The sequence below is a fragment of the Anopheles gambiae genome, chromosome 2 (assembly GCF_943734735.2).
Source record: "Anopheles gambiae chromosome 2, idAnoGambNW_F1_1, whole genome shotgun sequence".
Classification (NCBI taxonomy): Eukaryota; Metazoa; Arthropoda; class Insecta; order Diptera; family Culicidae; genus Anopheles; species Anopheles gambiae.
In genome coordinates, this window is record NC_064601.1 from 73892538 (window position 1) to 73913919 (window position 21382).

Genomic DNA, 21382 nt, shown 5'->3' on the forward strand with positions numbered 1-21382 from the left:
CCTTACGTTGTCCTCCGCGCAATCACTAACGCGCCGCTTTGTTTTATCCTAGCGTTGCGCTTTATAGCGTGAGCGGAACGCTTCACATGTATCTTTTGCACAAATTTAATGCAAAATGCATTAAGAACATTAAGGAAATTCGAAAAGAGCAATAAATATTTCAAAAAATAAAAATATTTGCAAAAACCACATGGAGCTGTCAAATTTAGATGAACCGCGTACTGCTAATTCGCGTATATCGAATATCGCGTACTGCGGATAATTGCTGTAAAAATCTGCTAGTGACTTCTTTCTAAATTAATGCATTTCTGCTGTTTCAATTGCACTTCGAGCGGTCAGTGAGGCACTAAAGGCGGGGGAGCTAAAGGAATGGAGCATGATGCCGAAAACGGTATCTTCATCCCGTGCTTAACCAATCCTATCCATTTCTAAAGGCTACAAAATTTGTGGGAGGCCTCGTTCCTTCATTTGATCAGAGTTTGGCCATTTTTCTGACACTAATTGTGTGACAAACTGCCATGTTAGCAGCCATCCTTGACGGTTAATCTAACGAAAGAAGCGGTTTAATGTCCAACAAATCAAATTTTACCAAGGAATCAGTGCATTTGGTGATGGCCAATAAGATCAGGAAAAGAGATGGGTCACATTTGTTTGATGGGTCATGCTGTATTTCATCGTAGCTGGTCATATAATAGCTTAAATTAGTGAGTTGTTACAAAAATGTTTTGTTCGAATAATACCATACACAGAAAGTGGCCAAATCTGTTAAGGTGCATCAGATAATTCATGAATTTATTTCAAATTAGGCTCTGCTAACATATTAAAACATGTTTAAATCGCCGAGGTCATACGGCCGACCTCTACCATAGCGAAAACAGTCTACTAAGATGCAGCAGCAAAATCTCGTGTAACGGTAGCACCATGATGTTATGCTACTAGGACTCAGTGAGGAAAGGTGAGCTAGAAAAATGATTCAAATTGATAGGAGACGAGATGGAGAAACATATTCAAGCAGTTTTTAAGTACTTTGAGTGCCAGTGCTGAGAAATTGTACTTAAAAAGTACCACATGTTTCAAGAACAGTCGAGCTCGAGAACATACAGAGCATTGTCATTTGCCCAAAACACCAAACCAGCTGAAACCAAACTCATGAAAATGATTTAATAGACTCTCAATATGATATCAGTTGCCATTTTTTCAATGGAACTTGGCCACGTAGTCCGGAAATGCAAAATTTCTACCAGAGAAGTCTTGTAGGATGAGTGGATCAAAAATACGCCTTTTTAAAGGTTCAAATGAGTTCTTGCGTTGTGCAAGTAGTCACTAATAGTCATAAATGCAATAAGAAACAAGATCAGCACATTTTCTGGTTCCATAACTTTTGTTTTCATACGCATATTACGCCAAGAGTCTGATGGATAAATACTTTTTGCACACCAATCAAATGACTTTTTTTAGTTTTTTAAATAATTTAGTTGTTATTGCACTATTTTAATGCTTATTTTTAGCAGTAAGTGTGTGTTGATAGTTCCTATATCAAACCCCATGATTACTTTTACCCCATGTGGCCATAATTCGCCTTTTTCTGCAAAATAATCAGCTAGACGAATACTTTTTGGATTGACTGTACAATAAAATAAACAAACACTTAGGATATTCATATTTCTTACCTACGTAAGTTCACAAAACAGATTGCATCACAGGAGACTCGTAAAATGCTGCTGCATACGAAGAAAAGCACACACTTAATCAATTTCACAAACCTCTCGAACTAGGATTGCTGAAGCACACACTTTTATCATTTCATAAAACATTAGAACTAGGAAAACTGAACTTTTCAACTAAAATAAAGGCTGGTATTATTGAATCCGTTCGTAGCGGGAACGTACGGCGCTCACATGAAATTCTAGGGATGGCAACACATTTCTTGAGCCCACTACTACAACGCCGCGGTGAATAACTGTAGCAACCATCTAGTACGTTAAGAAAATGAGTGTCGGGACGTACGCCGCCGCTACGAACGGATTCAATAATACCAACCAAACTTAATTAAAAATTACAGGCGCAGACCGGCTGAAACTTCGCCAACTTCGTCAACTTGTTGGTGTCGTTGAAAAATTATTACTGTAGCCAGAGTGAGAAAGCTCAGGGCGCTTTGATTATAACTTGTAAAAGCAAGACGGGAAAACGAGCATGCCGCTGCGAGCAGATCAAACTGAGCGAGCTGGCCGAAAATGAACGCACACATTTCCACATGTGTAGCGGAATTTGGGACAAGAGTGCCACCATAAGTATTTCAAGTTATAACTCACTAAAACGTGTTTTTCAAAAGCCGATTTAAATCTCATAACCATTTAACATCTATTTCCTCACTTATAACTGAGTTTCGCTTGAAAAAACAGTTTTTGAAGCGTTTTAAAAAGGGTCCAAAAAGACGTTGTTTTTTGGGCTATGGGGCAAGAGTGCCACTCGTATGGGACAAGACGGCCACCTGGTTAAAATAACCGTATTTCTTTGATAATTGGAAATTATTACGTTTGTACCACTAGTGTATGTATTCCTACATGTCTTGAGTCACCAATGAACCCCTTTTCATCACAAACTGTATCGCAATATGGGTTGTTGCTGGTCTGTTTTTCCGGAGTAGAATCCGCTCGTAAAAGCGCACCATACCGCTGAACGCTACAACAATGTTAACATTTTTGACAGCTCGCGCCTCTGAAAGATGGTGGCACACTTGCCCCAAATAGAGATGGCTCTTTTGCCCCAAAAGTTGTAACTTTTTTGAAATTGAATTTTTCAGTGACAAAAAGAAAGTTTTTTTCAACTAACCCCACAAACAATTTTACGTTTTCTCAGCTATACGGTGGTGTAAATATTTTCTCGGTTGATTGTTCGCATGATTTTTAAGAGCTTATTTGGTTGGATTCTAAAATTATAATATTCTGCTCAATTTTGAAACTCAACATAAATCAGTTCGAAACAATGGGAAATATCGATTGATCTATATGAAATTCGGCTCACTATACCTAGTCATTAGAAAGCAACCAACTGTATACAAAATTGATCATTAAACTAAAGTTTTCAAGGAAAAATGCTTGGTGGCACTCTTGCCCCGTATGGCACACTTGCCCCAAATTCCGCTAACTGTGTTAGTGCCAAAACTGTGTCGAAACCAAGGTGGATTTAAAAATATCAGGTGGTGGACTCTAGTGCATTTTGACAATTCGTCACTTGACGTAAGGTCCCCAGGATTCAAACTTTGTTTACATTAATTAAATTTGTTCATATAATTTATCTACCCCATTTTTTCGAATAAATATTCTTTAAAAATATATTTTGGACTTTGTGAGTTCTTATTTAACATTGAAACATACATTAAAGTGTGTTATTTTGTGTTATTCTGTGAATTTATTCTAGAATTCTTTGTGTTTTCGACATTTTTGATGATAAAAATTAAGAAATCATTATTTTTTTTTTTCAATTTTTACATTAATTCCTCATTATCTACGAGCCGCATGGACAATTTACTTGAGATTAGAACTCATGCTAGCATGATTTTAAATTTCGTGCATAAACAAATCATCAAATCTTTTGTTAATATATTACGTTTTTTCGATAAAATCAATAGACACACTAAAATGCACATAATAACAAAGAAATCTGTTATATTTGCTAAGCTTTGTGTGCGGAAACCAATGGTCAACGGTTCTAAAATGACGTAAAGTCCCTCAACTATGGCGACCCCCCAAAGGCCCTAATCCACCACCTGATATTTTTAATCCACCTTGCACCAGCAGCACCGAAGCTGTCAAAACACAGATTTGTGAGCCTTTCTGTCTGAAACAGTGTCGAAATCCAACAAAATCATACACTTTTCAGAGCTTTGTGCAAAGTCCGATAGGTGACGCTACTGAGAAACTTGGCAGCAAGGGAAGAGGGAGAATATGTTTGGAAGAGAAGAAGGAAAAAATCAAAACATTTTTCGTAGCGTCTTTTGCATGTTTGTGGTTCGCAGCTTCGTGGCGTCTTTCGCAGCATTTTAGCAACCTTGTACGCATTTGTGTTGATATTTAAGTTAGTTTTCTTTATGAAAATGGACTCAAATGAGAAAAAACTCTCGGTTATAAACAAATTGTGTGGCAAAAATCGCCATTTGCAGGCTCTGCGTAAGTCTGGCGTTTTATACCGAAGAGCCGCAAAACTGTTAAAGCAGTATAAAGAATCGGTGGAAGATATTGTGAATGTGGTATCGCCATCAGAACTACAAGGTAAGTATTCTAATGTAACAGCTATTAAGTTTACAGTTCTATAATTAGCATTTCTTGTTGGCTTTGTAGCAGCGTCGACTTCACCGGAGCTGTTCGATGGCGAGAATACCGATATGGCATCATCAGTTGATCCCGAACTCATGCTTTTTCAAGAAACTCAGGATTTGGAACTGAACCTAAGTGAATCGGAAGATGAAGCATCGATGGACGACGATCAAGACATAGCATCTGAGGACGATGAAAACGATCCTGACTACACCAAAATGACAAGCGAAGAGGGCTTACGGTATTGGGCGCTAGCTCGATCAGAATCGCACGCATCTTTAAAAAGTTTGTTAAAATATCTTCGAGCCAACACAGATCTCCGTGTGCCTAAAGATCCAAGGACATTGCTGCGGACACGACGAAATCCTGCTATCCTTTCGTCCATAGGAAATGGCAAATTTTGGTATAATGGAATACGCCACTGCTTGACAAGTGAAATGCGGTAAGTAAATCTACATTGCTTATGAATACGAATATATGCATTTGTTTAGAAGGCTCCCGAAAAGCTGATGTGAGAATACTAAGTAATAATTTAAATAACCTTCTCTTTTAAAAGAAAACATACTGCAGTGCCACAGACGCTTCAGTACGATCTTAACATCGATGGCCTTCCTCTTCATACGCGATCTAAAACACAGTTCTGGCCAATTTTGTTGAAGATTGTTGACCAGCCGGATTGGCCAGTGATGATCGTGGCTATCTATTGCGGACCAACAAAACCGGAAAGTAATGAGCTTTATCTGCGGCAGCTAGTCGATGAGATAAATTTATTATCGAGCACTGGACTGATGGTGGGAGAAAATGCCATCACGTTAAAATTACGAGCCATCATCGCAGATACACCAGCACGAGCTTTCATTAAAGGTAAAATATAAGCATTTATGACAGGTAAAATTTTCTAAATGTTGTTTCTTTGCAGGTGTCCAAGGTCATACTGGAAGACACTCCTGTTTAAAATGTTGCTGTGAAGGAGAATCGGTGTCACAACGAATGGTCTTTTTGGATACGTCTGCGGCAAAGCGCACTCACAAAGGATTTTTAGATGGAGATTATATTCTGCATTGTACGGGGTCTACGCCGTTGATTGATTTGGACGAATTTGACATCATTCTGGATATGATTGTTGTTGATCGTCTCCATCAAATAGACATTGGTCTTACAAAAAAACTACTTCACATTTGGTACATGGGAGTGTTAAAAGAATGGAAAAGATGGAATCGCCAGCAACGTGAAGAATTTAAACAAAGACTCCTAAAACAAAAACTCCCCTTTGAAACGAACCAAAAAATGCGCCCGATTGACGACCTAGCATATTGGAAAGGATCAGATTGCAAAACGTTTCTCCATTACGTGGCTCCCGTAGTATTGGAAGGATTGTTGAGTGAGCAGGAATATAAGCATTTTATGCTTTATTTCTGTGCTATAACGATATTTTCATCGACCGAACATAAAGAACACTGGAAAGCTGCTGGTACTATGCTAAAAACTTTTGTAGAAACATTTGCCGATGTATATCATAAAAAAGCTGTTACGTCCAATGTACATAGTCTAATCCACCTCGAAGAAGAAGTAGAGCGGTTTGGTCCTCTGGACTATCACTCAACATATGCATATGAACGCAAGCTAGGAAATATAAAAAACAGGCTCATTAGAACTAACTATAGATGTTTAGAACAGGCAATTCGTAGAATATCGGAATTTGAAAATTTTACAGGAGCTCAACAAAACGATCAACCATTTCGTCAGCCGTTTTATACGCAAAGAGGGCAAACTATTACTATGAATGTGAGGAAAAATTTAAAGCTGCGAAATGATGATGTCAACGATTTATTTATGACCAACAAAAACGTAATTTTAAAATTTGTTTCAGTAAGACAAGAGCAGGATAAGTTGATGATAGTTGGAAAAATGTTTTCCCGTATTTTCGAATATTTTGACGAGCACATTTCTTCCACAAAGCTACATATATACTCTGTTTATAAAGATGATTTGAAAAATGACGAGGTTTTATTAGAATGCTCCGATGTCAAACTTAAATTTGCTAGAACTATCAAAGAAGCTGATGGAAATATGGTATTATTTCCATTATTAAATACACTCAATGACTAATACAAAATAACTTGATGAGTGAATAATAAAAACTATTATAACTTGTTAACAAAACATCGATTTCATTTATTTTGTACTGCATTGTATTGTATATATAAGAGTTCTAAGATATCACATGAATTAAGAGGTGAAATTCAATGAAGTGTAAAGTCAAAGGCTTTTAAACCTCAATTAAACTTAAAGATTCCTCAACTATTTGTTTGGTTGCATTCCTGCCGGCTTAGATAGTATGTAGCGTATCTCAATTTAAGGATGAAGAAATCTGCAACTTCACGGTCCCCTACTTTGGAAAGTTCAGTACTTCCTACAGTTTTAAACAAGTCTATTATTCCTTTATAATTTGACAAAGTGTACATTGCTCTTTTTCCTCTTCCACTCCATGTCAGAAGGCAAAGAAATTTGGGTGTAAATAACGCTTTGAGCAGTTTCGACATCCTTTTTGTACTTATTGGCACGTTAATGTACCTTTGAACCCATGCAACAAACGTATTTTTATACTGATCATCGTTTTTAAGTCGCTCGTCAAGTTCAGTCAATGCTTCGCCACTGTCGATGGTATCAAACTCGAAATTTTCCAACACTTTTGGATCAACATTCGTTTGATTGGTCTGTGACGAGATTTGATTATACAGTGAAGCAAAAGTCGCTTCCATTCCGGCCATGCGTCGAAACATTGGTTCCATGAAACTATCCCTTTGTTCCTGGAATACGCTAGTAACTTCATCTAAAATCACAAATAAAAAACAAATTACCATATATTCAAGTCACCCTTCGGACCCATATAAGTACCACGAATAAGCTGGCGTAATATGTTCTTGGTGATTAAGAATGGAGTATCGTCGGGATCTGAAATAAAGATGGAAGAACAAACCAAATATTAAAAATAAAACAAATATATTTAACACATGCCTTATTTGGTTTTTTGTTTCTACGCTCTGAATATGTTTGCTCATAATAAGTTGTATTGGCTGCTGTACAACAAGTTAATTAGGTCTATGAACTAAATTTTAATTCTTTTTCACTCACCAAGCAAACCACCAGATAGTTCGGTATTAACCATGCAGGAAGAATATGGTCATTACAAAGCGTACGAAATTGGTTAAAATAAAACTTACTCGGCGTAGCTCCAGCAGTCTTTAAAAAAATAGTTTGCTGTGTTTGTGTAACGGGATGTGGCTTTCCAGCAGACTTTTTAACATCTAATGGCTGTTGTACAGGTTTGCTAGTACCTGCAAAAAAGATAACGATTATTAAAAAGGTTTAGGGAAGGGTGTTCATGAATCTCACTTGGAGTAGCTCCAGCAGTCTTTAAAAAAATAGTTTGCTGTGTTTGTGTGACGGGATGTGGCTTTCCAGCAGACTTTTTAACATCTAATGGCTGTTGTACAGGTTTGCTAGTACCTGCAAAAAAGATAACGATTATTAAAAAGGTTGAGGGAAGGGTGTTCATGAATCTCACTTGGAGTAGCTCCAGCAGTCTTTAAAAAAATAGTTTGCTGTGTATGTGTGACGGGATCTGGTTTTCCAGCAGACTTTTTAACATCTAATGGCTGTTGTACAGGTTTGGTAGTACCTGCGAAAAAGATAACGATTATTTCAAAAGGTTGAGGGAAGGGTGTTCATGAATCTTACATGGAGTAGCTCCAGCAGTTTTTAAAAAAATAGTTTGCTGTGTTTGTGTGGAGCCTGTAAGAAAAAAAGTACTGTTAATAACGAAGTAACATAAAGGATCTTGAAATAACTCACTCGGATTAGCATCTAATGGTTTCGCACATACAGTTTGATCCAGATTGACAGCACCTGCATGGAAACGATAAAATTACTCATGAACGTAAGAACGAATTCTCCATTACACTCACCACAAATAGTGCCACGAATTTCTAGTTTTTGTCCATTTGGAAAAACAATATAATTCTTCATTGTCCCAGATGGTTGCTCTTTTTGGTGCTTTTTAGAGTTTCCAGAATCTGTATAAAAGCAACATCGAAGCAACATAACGCAAATTAATTACAAAGTTTAAGAATGGTGAAAATCGAACTATAACATTTAAATACATACCAAGTGTTGTTTCTTCTTCTTCTTCAAAATTTCTTAGCATGCTTAAGGGCCGCTTACCAGGATTCCCATTTTCGTCTACGATGCTTACGTTTTTGTTTTTGTTTTCCATATCTGTGAACAATAATGAAACATTACCATCGCATCATGAAAGTGGTAAACACAATATTAATTTCTATATGTAGCAACGTAACACACTCGTATTCGATCCAGACCAATAGATAAATGAGAACGCCGACTGTAGCGAAAGGCCCTACTTGATGTCGTCGATGAATCGAATACCAGCAGCGCCACGGTAAGTTTAATTAAAAAAAGTCTAACCTCTCTCTCTCTTCTCTCACACAGGCCAAGTATCAAAAGAGTACGAGAGTACACGATGGCATACGAATACACACAACACGCAATGGCACACAACGGGAGCACACGGTGGAATACCAATACACAACAACAACACGAAATGAAATGGTACACAAGTGTGGGGGACAATATCACCTACTTTTTTTTAGCCAAACGATCCACAGTCAAATAGGGCTTCTTTCACCCACATTTTTGACAGCAAGCGCTCCCCCGCCCTTCGTTATGAATGTCAATTTGGACTGTTTTTCCACACTCACTCCACACTCACAGTGAGGGCTCAGATGACACTCGGGTGAGCCTGAATTTTGACACTGGTGCTGCTGGTGTGGTCGAAACCAAAACGCGCTCTCGCCTCCGTGTATTTCACGCCGATTCTCCGCTTAACTCTACCCGACAGGCAAAGAGAGCGAAATTTACAGGCGAGAGGCATGTAGAAAAAGAGAGAAGGGGTTCGGTCGAATTTGTATTGTCCGCCATAGTCGAGCGCCAGTGATTTTTTTCCGAATTGAGAGTAAGCGCGCGCATTGCTCTCTCGATTGCCTTCAAATTACACGGGGCGCTCTCGCGATACAAAACAGCTGATCAGCTGATACACCCTCCCTACCGTTTCTTTCCTCTTGCGCTGCGCTGGATGCGCGGATCAGCTGTTCTCCCTCTCTCGCGTTTCTTTCAGTTTGCGCTGCGCCGTTGCCACACTCTGCGCGTTGCGCTGACAACCCCCTCCCGCGTGTTCTTTTCGGTTTGCGCTGCGCTGTTGCCGCACTTTGAGCGTTGCGCTGGACACCCCCTCCCCATCGTTTCTTTCGTTGCGCGTTGTGCGCTGTGCGCTTTCGTTCACTTTGAATTGCAGCGTAATAAAATCGCATGCATCGAAATAACTCGTTTGATATTTTAACACTTTATTGAAACTTTAGACACAGTTCCACCCATCGCTAACCACAATCTTGCCACAAAACCACACATATTTTTTATATTAAATAATACAAAAATCGTCACTTCAAGCACCCGCTTTACTGCCTGTATGTTGTTTATGTTGAATACTGTAAAAAAAAAGCATTGAAATAAAGCAGCATAATTTACATATTCATGTTCTCCTAGTCTAGTGTTTCTGAAAAGCTCTCTACAAAATTCATTACACTGAAAGCGTAAGCACAACTCATATCGCAGTCGATGTGCCAAGCTGGTCATACGCGCTTTCGAACACTGCGTACACCTTCATCGTCATCTTTAGCTTCGAGCACATGATCAGAATAGGACTGTTCATCCGAAACCCCTACTGAATTAGAACTTTCTGATGCTTCTACACAATCTCCATATTGTACTAGTGAATCCTAGAGAACATTCGAATGATTCTCTGCATCATCAGCTTCGTTAATGGTTTCGTTGATCGCCTCGTCCACCGGGTTGGTATGTGTTTCATTGCGTCTTATTCTCATCAAATAGGACGAGCAGCTGTAGGTACGTGTTCCAGTCTCATTAACGATGACATCACGCAACACTACCACCTTTTCGCCAACTGGATACCAAATACGATATTAATTGCAGCGGAATCCAAGAAAAATAGCCTTCCACCTCTTACTGTCCAACTTCCTGCGCTGTTCCTTCGGTATCTGATAGTATGCTGGACTGCCCCATACGCGCAGATTTGAAACATCTGGTACGCGACCTTCCCATAGCTCCGCAGGAGTTTTGCCATCTTGGAGAGCACTTGCTGGACTTCGGTTCACGAGAGATGCCACCGTCTTGTTAGCTTCACACCAGTATTGCTTGTCCGTCTTTGTGCTAAATAGCATCGCTCTTGCTTTCTCTACAAGCTTGCGATTCATGCGCTCTCTGATTTCATTTTGCTCCGGTGTGTACGCCACAGTACATTCCATTTGGATTCGATCGCAAATCAGGAAATGATCCAACAAATTCGTTCCACTTTCATGCCGCAAACTGAGCAACTTCTTCTTAAGGTGCAATCGACTAGCGATGTTTTTGCGCTCAAACACTTTATGCAAGCTTGCCACATAGCCTTCGGTGTTTGATGATTTAGTACATATTCTAATTGGCTGTCACAGATCCGGGAGATGATAATCGACTTCCACATTCGATCTTTCTTTTTCCGCTTCTCAACGGCTTCCTGCGGCACGCCTCCTCTAGCACGGTCACCATGAGGAACTTCCATAAAGGAAAGTTTGTGCCGTCGAACATAGGAATCTACACAAGCTCCGTCTGCCATTCTGTCATCTTTTCACAATCAATGATCACAGCAACACCCAATCAATCATTTTCGACAAATAAGGCTCCTGAGCCCATTACCTGATGAGTAAAGTGGACTTGATTCGAACAAGTAATGAACGACAACGGGGATTTTTGTTTAAGCCAAAAACACGTGTATTCAGTTCAAGTGTTGTGTTCAGTTCAGTTCAGTGTTGTGTACAAAGTGTAAGGCCGAAAATACATGGAGCGGTATTTCGCGGTATAAACATTGACCAACGCTTGTTACTCGAGTCGGATCTAATTAACTTTCAACTCACTTCCGTATTATTATAAGCTGACAATGTTTCGTGTAAAAAGAGCAGCCGCATTACGATGGACAAGTGCGTGGGCAAATTTCATTCGTTAGCATACAATTTCGCTTCAGCAAGCTCCGCCAGCTAGATAATGGATGCGCCCCATGCTTCGCGAAAGGAATGAACAAGCTGGTCGGTTACTAGCGTCTATTTTACAAGAAGAATTGGATAATACCATAATGAATTTTATGAGATTGTCCGGTAGATTGAAACCGTGGAGATTGAAACGATTATGAATACCTTCTTAAGCAAATCGGACCAAAGATTCAAAGAATGGATACGAATATATGTTTAAGTTTGTCAGCCAAAGACAATCTTATAATTACTTTGCGGTATTTGGCTACAGGAGACTCGTACAAAACCCTTGAATACGCCTTCCAGGTAAGTCGGATTTTTTTTATTCCTAAATATAATGATTATAAATTCCTAAATGAAAACAGTGATTATAACGAATATAAGTTAATATTTTGGAATTGTGAAAGTGTTTGTGTAGGAGAACGCTGATTAGGAATTAGGAACGCAAACGAAAATGCTGGTTGGCCTCTAGCTATAGTGGCGGCTTTAAAGATGGATGCAGTAAGCGGTAGCCAAGGTCAGCGCAAAGAGAGGGAACTCCGTACATGAGCAAACTGCTCCGTATGTGAGTGTATAAGCTCCGTATATGAGTTACTTGTAAGGCCCGGGTCTATAAAAATGTTGCGGGAACATTTGTTGCCAGATCGTATGGACGAATTGTCAAACTCATGTTGCGGGAACATTTTTGTTGCAAGTGAAACAAATCGATTTGTTTCATGTTTATATGTTGCAGGAACATTTTCGGACTTGTTTGCTCACCAAAACAGATAAAAATAATTCCAATTTTATTTTAAAATGTTTTTTGTGAGCAGATTTGTGCACAGTTTTTTAAATAAATAGGAAAATCCATAATTGTTGCCATTGAACAAATGTTGCCGCAACATGTTCATAGACCCACGCCTAAGTTAATGTAATGCATTAGTAAGGCTAACAATGCAAAACGGCTCAAATTTGCTCAAAAGCATGCGGATAAGCCGCTCGAGTTTTGGAAAACTGTTCTTTGGACAGATGAGTCTAAATTTGAATTGTTTAACCGAAAACGGCGGTCCCATGTGTGGTGTAAATCAGGTGAGGAGCTTCAATAGCGCAACATCCAAGGAACAGTAAAACATGGAGGGGGCAATGTTATGGTTTGTGGGTGTTTTACTTGGGGAGAGGTAGGGAGACGACCTCAAACAAACCGCCAATAAAACAAAAACTTTTTTCAACTCATGTCGCATAAAACCGCTTGAATGGCCTCCATAAAGTCCTGATCCCATCGAGAATTTGTGGGCCATTCTCGATGATGGAGTAAAAAACAGTGGCGTAAACAATAAAGACAAATATTTTGAAGCCCTAGAGAACGCCTGGGAAAATCTTGACATAAATCATTTAGAAAATCTAGTGAAGAGCATGCCAAAGCGCTTGCAGTTAGTCCTAAGATCCAAAGGGGGCACATAAAATATTAAATAGTTGTTGATTGTGTTTAATAAATCTGTTTGCTATGAGACGTTTGGTTTCGTGAATTGGTAGATGACAGACGTTTATGACGTTAGGATGACAGGTTTTGGTTTTGACAGAAGGAGTTGTACACACGTCCAGATAGAGAAACAGAGGGAGAATTAAGAAACACAACGTAGGATCTGAATAAAGGAATTCCAAACTAAACAAAATCAATTTGTTGAAAATAATTAATGTGGGCACTTTTTTCTGTCAGTATAATTTTGACTAATTTTTTTTTAAATATTTTGTTGGTAAACCTGTTGGTGTTGATAAACCTTTGATTTTTTCCGAAATGTTTCATTGCACATTTAAGAGCAAAGAATGAGGATTTTTCAAAAAAAATATAGCACAAGGACAGCTTCATTTTTAACGAAAAATATGAGACAAATGTAAACATGTAAGTAGTAGGCACTTTATTTTGCCGGCCACTGTATGTACAAATAACACTTGCTAACTAAAAGAAGGGATTGAAGGTCTAAAAAACACGACTACTCTACTCTTACCTATTCTATCGCCTCACCGGGTATCCGAAACTTTCCTCGAAATACTCCTCCTCCTCCTCTTGGACTACCATGCGTATTCGCATTAGGCATCGCATCCGGTTTTCGAGCGGCCAATCACGAATGATGTGGGCAATCCCGGACAGCTGACCATCCATTGTATCGGTTGGGTTTTTGAGCTGGCTGGCCAGCTCGATTGAGGTATCACCCACCGTCCGCAAAGCTGCAACCACCTCCTGGTTGTATGAAAGATTAGCCTCTCACCAACGCCTTTTATACCGCCTTGACGCTACATTTGACGGAGTAGATGGACGAGGCAGTGTGGCATAATGTGACCGGCCACGTTGCAGTTACGGCACACGCGACGGTTCAGGTCGAGGTGACGGCACACGCGACGGTCCAGGTCGCGGAGACGGTACACACGATGGTCCGGGAGAAGGCGTGAGGGCCTCGTCTAACACCTCTTTTTCCAAATGAGAAACCTAAATCAAAAGATGGTTTAGTTTATATATTGTATTCATGTTATGATAAAGTATCCTCCACGTAGTGGAAACGACTATTTCAATTATAGAAGGCATTTTAGCATCGTTATGCTGGGTGTAGTTGATGCCAACTGTAATTTTATGTATGCAAACATTAGCGCAAAAGGTCGTATATCTGATGGAGGGGTTTTTTTAAAACTCAATGCTATACAAAAAGCTTGAAAGAAACGAACTGGAAATACCAGGCCCTGCGCCATTGTACCAAACAACTCGCATCTTCGTTTCTTATATGATTTTAGGTGACAAATGTTGAGCGGAGTTATAACACAGTGGAATAAAAGAGGAGCAGAAACTAAACAATGAACTTGTATGTAATGTATTTTAAACTAGACTGACGATATTAAACATTTTCTAAAGACTACTATGATGTGTTCATTGCACACATGTTGCTTTCTCAACAACAAAGTCTTTCTTCTATTGTATAATTGCCCGAAATGCTTCAATGATATAAATTAATAATATTTTTCAGATCAAAATCTCCTTCTAAATAGTAGATGAAATTTCAATTCATCTCTTCATGGATGGCATCCCTCTTTATAAATGAGGACCAACCCAACTTTGGCCCATCCTTATGAGAGTAGTAGAACTACCTCTAGCTCCGATCATGATGATAACTGTATTCTGTGATTCCTCAAAACCATCCTGTCTAGAGGCTTATCGGAGGCAGTTAGTAGAAGAAGCTAATGAATTTATAAGTGCAGGATTGCAGATCGGAGATAAAACACTGGGGTTTAAAGTCAAAGCTATCATTGCTGATTTACCGGCACGCGCTTTTGTAAAAGGTAGATAATCATATTAAAATAGCTGAAAAGATACCTACATTTTTAGCTACTGCCAATTTTAATGGATAGCATGGTTGCATGAGATGTACTTGTGTTGGAGAATGGCATCGTGCAGGAAAAAACCATGTTTGATGCTGTTGGAGCACCTCTAAGAACGGATGAAGGATTTCGACGAAGAGAATGTCCTGACCATCATCAACTTTGGCGGTCGCCTTTGAAGGATTTTAACAAATTTGATATGGTTAATAACGTACCAACTGAGCGTATTCATGTAAACAACCTGGGGGTGACTCGACAACATCTTTGTTGTTTAGTTGAGGGTAAGTTTAAGACAATTCCAAACCTGTCTCCCTCCGATAAAGCGGCCATATCAATTTTTTTTTCTTCTAAAAGTACAATTTTCTTTTGAAATCCATCGTAAGCTCAGAAGATTGAATGTGCTACGCTATTGGAAGGCTTCAGAATTTCGTCCATATTTGAATTATGTCATCCCAATAATAATGGAAGAATTTTTAGGTAAAAAACCATACTGCCATTATTTGTTATATTTTTGTGGGATAACAATATTTTCGTCTGCATTCCATAAGCATCATTGGAAACGTGCCTCTGATTTTCTAAATAGCTTCGTAAGGGATTACGGTGAGATATATGGTCTTGAGCATTTAACAACCAACGTCCATAACTTACAACATATAGCCCAGGATGGTAATGAATATGGATCTATCGACGATAATTCTGCTTACGACTTTGAAAGCTTTTTACAAACTTTAAAACTATCTGCACGGTCAGGATTTAGAAGTTGTGTTCAAGTGGCGTCTCGGTCGACTTCCCAAGTGACATTTTCGAGCAGATTGTTAGCGTTTTTCGAGTTGCTGGGAGCTTAAAGAGCAGGCTTAAAACTGACTTAAAGAGCAAGCGATATCGCAGAGTTTAAGCTTATTATAACCAAGGTGTATGGATATTAGGAGGTGAAGTGCTTTAGAGCAAATTGACATTTCACGACTTGACATAACAATACTGGGGGCTCCGGTCAAGGATAATGTATTGAGAAGGTTGATTTTTATCGCTTTTGCTGGGCGACATTGTGGGGGACATCTGTCACTCTCTGCATACAAATTTCATTACCCCGCACCAGCCCTCCCCGATTTTTATACCGTAGCCCCCGGAAGAGAAATGTCAAGTCGAGAAATGTCATTTTGCTCTGAACAACTTCACCTTGTCATTTATAACACCTTGGGCTCCGGTATTAAAATCGGGGAGGGCTGGAGGGGGGTATAGAAAATTGTATGCGATTTGACATAACAATACTCAATGATGGCGCCCGGAAAACGCGCTAACAATTCACCTCCTTAATAAACACACCTTGATTATAACAGTTGAAACGTCAGAGTGAAGCGTTTTTTCTGGTGCCATTTTGAGAATTGTCATCACGTTGTGCACAAGCTACCGGCCCAAAACAAAACATGCGTACTCTTCAATCCGTATCATACAAAAATTTTATTACAAAACACTCTTTCACGTTGTTTTGTTATTTTCCCTGCGTTTCTCCGCTATTCTGATGCTCCTGGATAGATAGTTTATTTCTGAGATTGCGCATCGTTTATTTATAGGGTAACTGTACCAGTTTTCGGCATGCTTTCAGTTTCACACAATGCTTTCAAACTGCTCACACATAAACATTTTTACTATTTTTCATAAAAGTGATGTTATTCTGGCTGATAATTTATCATAGTATGTTACGCTATTTTTTATTTGCCGTTTCAAAGCCCTTTTTCACAAATATTCATGAAAATGCTAACATTGATTTTGCTCCTATTTTCGGCAGTTTGTTCCTATTTTCGGCAGTTTGTTCCTATTTGCGGCAGCGCGAATACGGGTTAGAAAATGTTTTTATGAATGTAAATATGTACAAAAAAAATGTTTAAAGCAATTGAACACTCTTACTTTCCTAAGATTGGAGTTAAAAAGCACTTTAATTATTAATTTTATGTTGCTTATTTTGGGCCGGTTTGTCAGCCATTTTGATACGACATTTAAACAGAGTAGCCATTGAAGAAAATTGACAGTTTGATGGTTATAGCCAAGGTGTGTTTATTAAGGAGGTGAATTGTTAGCGCGTTTTCCGGGCGCCATCATTGAGTATTGTTATGTCAAATCGCATACAATTTTCTATACCCCCCTCCAGCCCTCCCCGATTTTAATACCGGAGCCTCCAGTATTGTTATGTCAAGTCGTGAAATGTCAATTTGCTCTGAAGCACTTCACCTCCTAATATCCATACACCTTGGTTATAGCATACGGCGCGAACTGGCTTGCATATATTTATTTTTCTTTTAACAGGTTGGCTGATAAGTCCCCGGTCTGACACATAGATGGCGCCGCTAGTATTAAATGCATATTATTTTTATATAGTACCAACTAGTGATGGGTAACATTGGCAAAAATCCGGAGTCGACTCCGATCCGACTCCGATAAATTCGGAATCGACTCCGGAAGGTAGGTCCGCGCTGCAATATCCGGAGTCGTTTGGAATCGTCCGGAGCCGTACGGAGTCGTTCGGAGTCGTCCGGAGTCGTCCGGAGTCATTCGGAGTCGGAGTCGTTTGGAGTCGTTTGGAGTCGTTCGGAGTCGTCGACTCCGGACGACTCCGAACGACTCCGACTCCGGGCGGATCTAGTGGTTCCATTTTGCCGGAGTCGGAATCAAACTAACAATAGTCGGAGTAGGATCGGAGTCGTGAGTGCGCTCCATACAGCACATCACTAGTACCAACCTTCAAATGATTCGCGTCAAAATTTGACATCTGTATGTCAATTACTTTGTGAGACAGAGCGTCTTTTGTCAAGCAACTTTTGTTATTTTGTTGTTCCACCAAGACAACGCACCGTGCCACAAGTCATTGAGAACGATGGCAACAATTCATGAATTGGGCTTCGAATTGCTTCCCCACCCACCGTATTCTCCAGATCTGCCCCCCAGCGACTTTTTCTTGTTCTCAGACCTCAAAAGGATGCTCGCAGGGAAAAAATGTGGCTGCAATGAAGAGGTGGTCGCCGAAACTGAGGCCTACTTTGAGGCAAAACCGAAGGAGTACTACCAAAATGGTATCAAAAAATTGGAAGGTCGTTATAATCGTTGTATCGCTCTTGAAGGGAACTATGTTGAATAATAAAAACGAATTTTGACAAAAAAAAGAGTTTTTTTCTTTGTTAGACCGGGGACTTATCAGCCAACCTGTTAAATTGCTGCATTTTCAATAATTTGTTTTACCGATATCCAGTGAAACGACTAATTTGACACTTACTAGTTAATTTGGCCCGGTTGCAGGTTTCGCAACAGAACTTAAGACGTGTATACTGACTGCAGGGCATATTTAAATGTTTTCATGCAAACATGTAGATAAGCATTCCTGCTCTCTTTTGATGTATTTTTACTGATACTTTTTATGACCGTGTTGCTATCTTGGTACAGGTTTCCATCCAATTCTTATCCCGGTTTATAGCCCATCGTGGTTTCAAGTTCCAATATGACTGACTATTATCCTGCTATAGGTTATCAAAAAGTCACTAAAAACCAAGCCAGGCAGGCCTTGGCCGACAACGGTTGTTGTGGTAGAGAAGAAGATGTTTGACTATTCCGCTATCATTGACCATTTTTACAACCATATAGGACCTACGAAAATTTAATTTAGTCATGCTGAACTTATGGAATAGCTTCTATTAAATGTCATGACATGTTCATATGACATATGGGTCTTCCATCCATAGGGCTCACTGTCACGGCTTATTATTGACCCGTGCCCTATCTTCTGCATGGCTATTTGTGTACCAAGCAGCCATGGATATCCAGGAGTGCTAAATGCAAATAAAATCAATTAAACTAACTTCATTTAACTTTGTTGCTTCATCATGTGCTCATAAAAAAAAAACCCATGGCCCAGGAATGTCCTTATTCCGTGTATATTATTATTGTATATTATTCCGAGGGAAATATAAACCCGTTATATGCATGTTTTAAAGTTGTTCACTTAGTCCTAGTTATGCAGCTCCGATGGTTTTACTATTTTGCATGGTACCACGCATTTTTGGGTTAATGTACAATGGAAAATTGTAATTGTTAAACGTTCATAGCGTACAATTTGGCAATCCTTTCAAGCAAGCATTTGACTGCATTTGGATGATGATACAGGAAGCAAGTACATGATAGTTCGAAGCAAGTCTTTTTATTTAAACGTTTTGAACTACACAAAAAACACTACTACGCATGATAAAACGGATGGAGCGAGGTAGAATCTCCACCACAGAATTATTTAGAATCACTGGGAATAATTTGATAATTATTGATACACTTTCAACACGTGTGTAGAAGAAAACAATGATGTCTTTTGATCTGAATATATCAATGATTCAATCACTCTACCATTGCTTGTTGCCTCGGAGAATGGAAACACCGCAAAGAAATAAAAATCATCCAAGCACCCATAGTTGGTTATCAAAATCGTTCTATAGTGAGTAACTTTTTCGTACAGGAAGATCCTATAGTGAGCAATCGTGTCACCTATGAGCGTAACGTGAGCGTAACGTGAGCGTCACCTCTTACTTCGTTTTGTATAGGGAGATTTTGCTGACTTTCAGTATGAATTTATTAAATTTTTTTGCTAAATGTCAGTAAAAACATGGCATTCATGCTGAAAAGCAGTGAAATATTCTATTGCTGAACCGTTTCAGTAAAAAAAACTTTACAGAAACCGGGTGAGAAAATTTGCTGTGTAGACCATCAACTGGAACAGACGTAACTGAGCAAGATAGAGTTATTTTTTGTAGTTTACTACAATAAATATCGATTTGCGTCAAGTAGTGACGATAAAATCCACAAATAGCTCACTCACCACCCTCTGGAGTCACATATCAAGAGCGGTAGATTTCCCCCCGACTAAGACCCTGCATCAACACGGCGAGACCAGGATTCTGCTGGGGCTTGAGACCCGCGTCACCTACATTGCTGCGGGAAGCAAGTCTCTCATCAGCGCCCTACAACTCCACCCCGGCTTGTGCTTAGCATTATCAACGGCAAAAAAGAGAGCTCATTTACCTATGGCGACGCCACATATCGCCCCAACAGCAACCCAGCACCGACAGACACCGCCATTATACATTTTGCGCTTGCACCGAGTAGCAAAGGAAGCATTTCAAGATAAGCAAATAATCGCGCACCGTAAAAATCATTTTTGTGATTATTTTTTGTTCAATTTCTAGCTGAAACCAAGGTCAAAATTCAAGTGTTACAAAAATGGAATAACCTCAAATCGCCATCGGCAAGTTTATTCGTACACCGATGCATGAACAGGGTGTAGTAATCGAAATAAAAGCTGACGGTCACATGCGTTACCAGTTATGTGACAAAGAGGAGATTCATGTGGCAGATACATACACAATCTTACCGACCCCTGTGGAAGTTATTCCCCCGGGCTGGTATAGTGAAATAATCGAAGAGAGTAGAAAAGGCGTGCGCGGAAGAACGTTGGGCAGCCAGGGTGGCATGGTGCACTTAATGATACCACCACAATACCTTCAACTGGCCCGACTCTGTGGAATGACATGTACGACGGCGTGCTGCGGATCCAGCTCCCCGAAGGGGCCAGTGTAGTCAGTTTCGCGGATGACATCGCCGTCCTGGCCGAGGGCCGCACACCGGAGGAAGCGGCGACGGTTGCCGAGACAGCGATTGAGGCGGTGATGGGGTGGCTCGAGGCACGTCATCTCGGTCTTGTGGGGGGCGAGACTGAGGCGGTCTTAATCTCTAGCCTGCGACGAGGACGACTGGAGGTTCCGGTACGCGTCGGCGAGGTGACCTGCACTACTAGGAGATCGATTCGCTATCTGGGGGTTCAGCTTCAAGAGAAGCTATCGTGGAGACCGCACGTGGAAGCGGCCGCGGCGGTTGTCACCTCGGTGATGAGAAACCACAGCGGCCCCCAGGTGGCCAAGCGGCGATTGCTGGCTGGAGTGGCTGAGTCTGTCATCCGCTACGCCTCGCCCATCTGGGCCAAGGCAACGAACCTGCAGTGGTGTCGGAGGAAACTCACCCAAGTCCAGAGACCGTTGGCACAAGGAGTGACGAGTTCGTTTCGCTCCGTGTCTTACGAGGTGGCAGTGGTGATGGCCGGTCTTGTACCCTGCCGTCTAGTCATCCAAGAGGACGCAAGGTGCCATAGTAGGCTGTTGGCCGAACCTGACACCAGCAGGAAGGAAGTACGAGCGATGGAGCGAGCGGCCACGATGATCGAGTGGCAGGACGAATGGAACCGTGCGGCGGCAACACCATCGGCCAGCCGCTACTTGACGTGGGCGCACGGGATGATTCCCGACGTGCATCGGTGGATTGGACGGAGGCATGGTGAGGTGGATTTCCATCTTTCGCAGGTGTTTAGCGGACATGGGTTCTTTCGCGAGTATCTGAGCGTCTGCGGATTTTCTTCGTCCCCGGAGTGTCCACGGTGCGCAGGGTCGGTCGAGTCTGTGACCCACGTCATGTTTGAGTGCCCAGTGTTCGACGACACGCGACGCGAGCTGCTGGGCTGGGGGACACCCGAGGCAGTCCGGCTGG

At 40.5% G+C, this 21382-nt stretch overlaps 1 protein-coding gene, 1 long non-coding RNA gene and 1 pseudogene across 3 annotated transcripts; 2 read left to right on the forward strand and 1 right to left on the reverse strand.

Moving 5' to 3' along the window:
* Positions 1-3795: 3795 nt before the first annotated feature.
* Positions 3796-6479, forward strand: LOC133391609 (uncharacterized). 2 transcript variants are annotated; one of them, XM_061646837.1, is made up of 4 exons: positions 3796-4271; positions 4344-4758; positions 4873-5180; positions 5236-6479. In XM_061646837.1, exons 1-4 carry the CDS (start codon positions 4091-4093, stop codon positions 6423-6425), a joined length of 2094 nt encoding a protein of 697 aa, XP_061502821.1. In that variant the 5' UTR covers positions 3796-4090; the 3' UTR covers positions 6426-6479. The 2 variants fall into 2 exon arrangements, with proteins under 2 accessions (XP_061502821.1, XP_061502820.1); XM_061646836.1 differs by having other exon boundaries at positions 3797-4271; positions 4341-4758.
* A 3-nt stretch (positions 6480-6482) lies between these two features.
* Positions 6483-7485, reverse strand: LOC133391610 (uncharacterized). The gene is made up of 3 exons (XR_009765101.1): positions 7452-7485; positions 7215-7271; positions 6483-7149 (listed from the first exon to the last, which is right to left on the reverse strand). It is a non-coding gene; the product is annotated as an uncharacterized LOC133391610 (long non-coding RNA).
* Positions 7486-14854: 7369 nt separating this feature from the next.
* LOC133391650 (uncharacterized) lies at positions 14855-15697 on the forward strand (annotated as a pseudogene).
* The last annotated feature ends 5685 nt before the right edge of the window (positions 15698-21382 follow it).